Here is a 6,373-nt window from a genome sequence, read left to right on the forward strand (position 1 = left end):
AAAAGACATAAAACATGCAACAAAATAATATAATACCACCTTCCAATGCAAAAAACACTGCAGGGTTACACAAAACACTACACCTAAAACTTGGTGTGATTGTAAAAATTTGTTCAGGCAACTTAGACATTCTCGATGGTTTAGTGAACGACGTAGATGGCGTATTCAAACATTCCCAAAGTTCACAAGAAAAACACGTCATTTGGATCTTGTTTAATGGCAAGAACATAGGAAAACAAGCACGCCTCAAACACCCAAACTTCTACACTACCAATATTCCATCCATTTGAACACCTATACACCAAATCACAAGAGAAATTCAAATAGGAAAGAACTGCTTGAACACAGTTTTACAAGGTGACAATTCCATATACAACCTGTAGTAGCAAGAACAATACATTGCTCCCAAGGACTCTCCATGGATTCACTAGCATTTGATCCAATATCAATCAAATCTCACGGCCTAACATACACAACATTATCGCACCTCAAAAACCCAGAAAACTAGATTATCAACCCGCTATAGCAAAAACATATCAAGGTGGACCAAAACATTCTCAAAGAGATCGAATGTTTGGGAATAGAGCGTCAATGGATTCTTCATCAGAAAAACTTGTATTCCATTAATAATATACATCTAATGCTGTAATCCCTAAACACAAGAGCCCTTAACGCACATTATGACGACATACTAAATGACAAAAGTTTGCTAAGTGCCACAATACTATGTCTTTAAGAATTACATACAAAATCCTCCAAAACACACTTTATTTGCCACATGGATCAATAATTGACCACATATGGACAAACTCAAAAAATAAAACATATTAACAGGAACTAACTTCATTTGCTAGTTCGACCACTCTATCCTTTACACAAAAATTGTTGTTCCTCTAGGGCATGCCTTCTGAATGTAATTCACCTTGTTTCAATGATTTTCCTCATTTTGGGGCCCTGCATTTGAGCATCAACTAGTTCTGCTATTGACAGCAAAGTCAGTGAAAATTCTGGGGTTGAGAAAGGTGTTCTTTTTGCTGTCGGCAAATGAGTTTGTGTTGTGGAACAATTTGCTCTTGAGAACGCATCAGCAACCTCGTGAATTTTCCTGGCCTGCTGTATGCAATTGTGAAATTGTAGCCTTGCAAAAGTAAACCCATCTTGCCAATCTACCATGCACTTATTTCTTCTTCAGCAAGATAGTCAGAGCTACATGATTTGTTTGTACTTCAAATCTTGCAATTTGTTTATAAACCAAACAACAGCAAGGCATTCCAACTCTGTCGCTATGTACCTTAATTCTCGTGCAGTCAGAGATCTACTAAGGTATACGATTGGTCACCAAGACCATCATGATCTTGTTGTAAAAGAACCGCTTCAAGGCCATCTTTTGATGCATTAGTTTGTACAAGAAATGGCTTAGTGAGATCTGGATGGCATAGAAGAGCGTCCTCTTTCAGCATATTTTGCATTTCATCAAATGAATGTCGGCACTTGGGTGCCATATGAATTTTGCATTTTTCAGAAGCAATCGTTGTAATGGGGCGGATGCCTATGCTAGATCTTGAATGAACCTGGAGTTGAATCCAGCCATGCAAAGAGATTGTTGTAGACTCTTTGTGTTTGTGGAGCTGGATAATTCTTTATTGCCTTGACTTTTTGTGGGCTAGATCGAATGCCATCTTCCAAGATAATGAATCCCAAGTATTTCGATTTGCTCTGTGCCCACTTGCATTTTCTCAGATTCAATTGAAGGTTGAACTTTTGGAATAATTCTAAAACTTTGCGCAAAATTTATTTGTGCTCTTCCCATGTGGTTGTGTGGATCAAAACATCATCAAGGTATACCATCACTTTGCCCTGGATTATCAAATCTTGCAGCACGAAATTCATTAGGCGTTGAAATGTACTAGGTGCATTATTCAAACGAAATGGCATCACATTAAATTGATATAGTCAGAATGGGGTATGGAATGTTGTTTTTTGTCGATCACTTGGAAGGATTGGGATTTGCTAGTATCCTGACTTCAAATCTAAGGTGGTGAAGAATTTCGAATGGGCGAGGGAATCGAGAATGTCATCTAGTCATCTAGTCGGGGGAGAGGATATTCATAATGAATCGTGATATTGTTGAGAGGCCAAAAGTCCACACATAATCTATATGTGTTGTCAGGTTTCTTTACTAGATGAGGTTTGCACACCCATGGACTTTTGGAGTGCTCAATTATTTTATCTCTCAACATTTCTTCAACATGCTGCCTCAAAATCTGAACTTCTTTCACCCATCGACGTCTCCAAGCTGTCGTGATTGGTCTTGCATTAGTTGTTGGTATTTCATGGAATATATTGGCTAATGTCGTCTTTAATTTTTCAGCGACAAACACCATTGGGAAATTGGAAATTAATTTTTGAATAGCCTACAAAGAAGGCCTTGTTGTATCACAGCAAAAGAGATAGTAGAAGATGGCAAGAATTTTGAATATAGCCACGGAATTTGGGCAATCGTAAACATTGATGTTTAAAGTCAATAGAAGCCCCCTTATCTGACAGCAACCAATCACAACCTAATTTAGTAGATTCAAGAAGCTCAATGAACTCTGCCTACCCTTCATTCAAGAACAAAAAATTCATCTGTACTCACTCCCTAGTGGTAGGATTATGTTCCGGGATAACATCACGATCGTTGAGTCGAGCATAGGCGCAAACATCGAACTCCAGTTTGGTAAGCCGATGTACTTAGTACGATAGTCCTATCTAACCAAAATTCAAGACAAGGTTGACGATGAAGATGAGCTTCGACTACAAAGGCTATGGGATGTGGAGGATTTCTTGGTACCTCTAGTTTCCTCAATGGTACCTTCAGGTTGTGACCAACTCACGTGCCAACGTGGGTGCCACAAGTCATCAGCTTGTGCCAGGGTGGAGGAAGACTCGTCACGGCACAAAGATGTAGGCGAAAGGCCTTATGACATGGGAGGGGTTTTCTAGGAAATTGTATTTCCCATATGCTGAAAGGGTTTTTTTTGAGAATTTGGTGGGAAATTCATCCTACGTGGCAGGTTGTAATTTCCCACCTTTCCCCCAGCATTCGACCTTGGTGTATTTGTGGGAAAAGAGTGAGGACCCACTCATTACGAAACTCTAGAAATGGTGGGATATATTACTTTTTCCCATATTCTGAATTTTCGACCAAAAGGATGCCCTAACACACAATGTTCGGGTTGATAAGGAGAATATTGGATTGAAGAACCGAGGCAGCATCTAGGAGGCTGAGTGTGAAAAGGTGGAGGAAAAGCTCCCCTAATCTCGACGGCGAAGCTGACAGAAGTCCAAGCCAAACTTCTTCTGACAGAAGTCCAAGCCAAACTTCTTCAAGGAGTATGGAGGGGCCGATGCCAACCCAATTTCAGGATAAACCAGGGTTGAGGTGAAGTTAAATGAGAGTTAAATTCTCCAATCTCTATCCATTCAGGACAGCCGTCTCATCGTCTCCTTCGTAGGAATTCGTTCTAGTCAATCTGCAAATTCTATCATGAAGCTTCGCATCAGGGCTGCGAGCGGCGGTCCTACTTTGAAATTGGAGCTTCCTCCTCTTTGCAATCTGCACACGCTTCGACAGACTCTTGAGGCAACCTTCCGATCCAATGGCTTCCCCTTTTCCCCCCCGATTCGTGTCTCGCTCAACAAACTGGACGAAATGCAGGGTCCCGATTCGACTTTGCTCAGCCAATTCGGTGTGCGAAGTGGCGATCTTCTCTTCTATTTCGATAGCCAAGGATCGGACGAAGTTATGAGTGCTGCGACGGTTGGGGGCCAACCTGCAGGAAATGGCTATACTCAGTCATCTGTTCGTGGTAGACCTAGGGTTTCTCCGGGCACCGTAGAGGCCATGGAGACAGATTCACCAGTAAGCGGAGGTGAAGCTCGTGATGGTAACCGCAATATGGCAAGCGTCCGTCGAGAGCTCTGTGCAGCCGCAGCAGCAAAAAGAGCCTGCTTAGCGGGACAGTCGTCAACGGATCCTGCAAAGACTCATGAAGCTTGTGCTGTGGGAGATTCTGCTGCCTCGTCGGCGGATACGTCCTATGATGCCTCTCCACCTACGCTTGACCCGAAGATAGATACAACTGGCTCGTGCGATGGTGTGCCTTTAATGGGAGCGGAGGCTTTCCCCGTGGAGGCATCCAACCCGATCCCTGTTGTTCTCCAGAGGGTTCTGATCAGTGAGTACCGCAACACGAGTCGACCGGATGAGCTTCTCATACTTGCAGTCCATGCAGTGATGCTTGAGACAGGATTTATGGTCTGGAATACTACCGTTGAAGGAAGTAGCCTTCCTTCTGGATGGTCCAGCAGAGAGACAATGAATTTGCACTATACGCTTCCGGAATTGGGACGGGAGGTTGCAGCGTCAAGTGTAGGTCATGTTTTACTGAGATGTCAGACGGTTGGAAATACCTTGGTAATATACGGCACGGTCACAAAGGGGAGTCCACCTCCGATCTATAGGCTGTCCCTGCAGCCTTCAAAATATATAGGAGGTAGAGAGGAAAACCCTGATGGAGGTCGGTTACTGAATGAAAAAGGTACTGTGGATCCTGTATCAAAAGATGATCTCATTAGCTTGTTTTCAGACTTGTTTGGTCTTTGGAAATGTGTCAAAGATGGACTCTCTCTCCCTCTTCTGACCGCCCTTTGTGAAAGAGCGGGCTTGCCTGTTCCACCATCCCTAATGATGATTCCCATTGAGTTGAAGATGAAGATACTTGACTGCCTTCCTGCCATGGATCTTTTGATGGTGGGTTGTACCTGTTCGGAGCTCCGACATTTGTCTGCAAATGATGATCTTTGGAAGAGCCTCTTTATCAAAGAATATGGATGTCCTCCAGGTGAGAGAGCTCCTGGTCTTCGAAGGTGGAAGGATGCTTTTTGGCACCGGTTTTTGGAAAGGAAAAAGGCGTTAGAAAGGAGAGCTCAAACTAGAAGACCGCACTATGGGTTCTCATACAGATTTCCACCTTATCGTGGGTTTCCACGAATTGGTGGAATTATTGGGGGAGATTATGATATCTTCCCCTCTGGCGCTGGACCGTTTAGAGGTGGCCTTGGGGGTGCAAGGGGTCCCCTTGGAGGTGTAGGTGGGAGAGTAACTGGAATGGGAGGTCAGACTTTTTCCGATGATGGCGGATTGAGGGGTGGAGGTGTGGGCACAACTGGTGTTCATGGTGTTCCAGGAATGGGTCCTCCAGGTTGGCCTCATGGTGAATTCTTAGATTGAGGCTCTTCACCACATAGCATGAGTTACAAGGCCAACTAACCAGCTGGAAACTCGTTGCCAGGCAGAAACCATGCACATCTAGTATCTGTGCAAATCTGAACATTATGTATAAAATGTGTTCTGTCCTATTGTCAATTATGTGCATCGAATATGTCAGTGAAACTATGAATGATGTATGTTTCTCACAGGATAGGTTTCTCCTGACTGTATCGTCGCAACTTTAGTCAAGGTCTTGGAAGTCAAGGTAGTATGGCGGCTCTTTGAAAAGAGGAATTCACCAAGGGAAGCACAGACAGCTGCACTTTGAAATTGTGTATGCCAGTTGTAGTTTTTGCATATAGCAGCTAATTTATTGTGTGGGGAGGGTTCTTGAGCACACGTTGGATTTACTAAGCGAGGGATAGAGGGTTGCAGCCTGGTCGTTACGCTTGTGCTTGTCATAAAGTTGCAAGTTGGAATGGATGAGTGTTTGCGCCTTGTGCCGAGGTGGATGGAGAGCTTGCAAGCTGTGTGCGCTACTGTTCAGCTGCTACTGTCCATTCATGCTAGGAGGTCATGCGGATATCTTGCTTCTTTCAGCTTTGTTCCTTAGCTATCTGCCTTTGTACATACTTGAGCACAGCGTGCTTTGGAATAAAACAAACTTCTGGCGTTCTTTATATTCTGGCTTGTCTGCTTATGCATACATTGAAGTTCTGTGTTCTAGATCTTCTCTCAAAAATTCATTGTGCTTTCAGCTTTGGAATAAAGATTGCTTCTTTGATATTCTGGGACGTCTGCTTATGCATTCTTTTAAGCGATGTTATCTTAAATTTATTTGAAAAGTTAGCTTTCCTCATGCTTTCTTTATCGACCCCTTAGGTTGTATCATTGGTAAGTTTTAGCCGTTCTCAAAGACATTGAGAGAAGTGCTAAAGGTAGTCACGGGATTGCAATGGTATTTTGGTCCTGTCCTACGAAGGTGTTTTTGAGCTCTAATTTTGCACACAACACCCTGCTTATGCCAGACCTCCATGCATTGAATATTTTCAAGCATAATTTTTGAAGACTACCAGTGTAGGTTGGTGAGTAGGACTTTTGCCACAACAAGGGCACATT

The 6,373-nt window shown here is 43.2% G+C and overlaps 1 protein-coding gene across 1 annotated transcript; it reads left to right on the forward strand.

Moving 5' to 3' along the window:
* Window positions 1-3,481: 3,481 nt before the first annotated feature.
* On the forward strand, window positions 3,482-5,930 carry LOC147895810 (F-box protein SKIP22-like). The gene has a single exon (XM_087382565.1). The coding sequence runs from the start codon at window positions 3,530-3,532 to the stop codon at window positions 5,273-5,275; it is 1,746 nt and encodes a 581-aa protein (XP_087238691.1). The 5' UTR covers window positions 3,482-3,529; the 3' UTR covers window positions 5,276-5,930.
* The last annotated feature ends 443 nt before the right edge of the window (window positions 5,931-6,373 follow it).

The sequence above is a fragment of the Dipteris shenzhenensis genome, chromosome 12, assembly GCF_047967505.1.
Source record: "Dipteris shenzhenensis isolate YYH24624 ecotype China chromosome 12, Dip_SZ_1.0, whole genome shotgun sequence".
NCBI classification, from domain to species: domain Eukaryota; kingdom Viridiplantae; phylum Streptophyta; class Polypodiopsida; order Gleicheniales; family Dipteridaceae; genus Dipteris; species Dipteris shenzhenensis.

What these genes read in the sequence shown, in the direction of transcription:
- LOC147895810 (XM_087382565.1), top strand. Translation starts at nt 3,530, where the DNA reads ATGAAGCTTCGCATCAGGGCTGCGAGCGGCGGTCCTACTTTGAAATTG.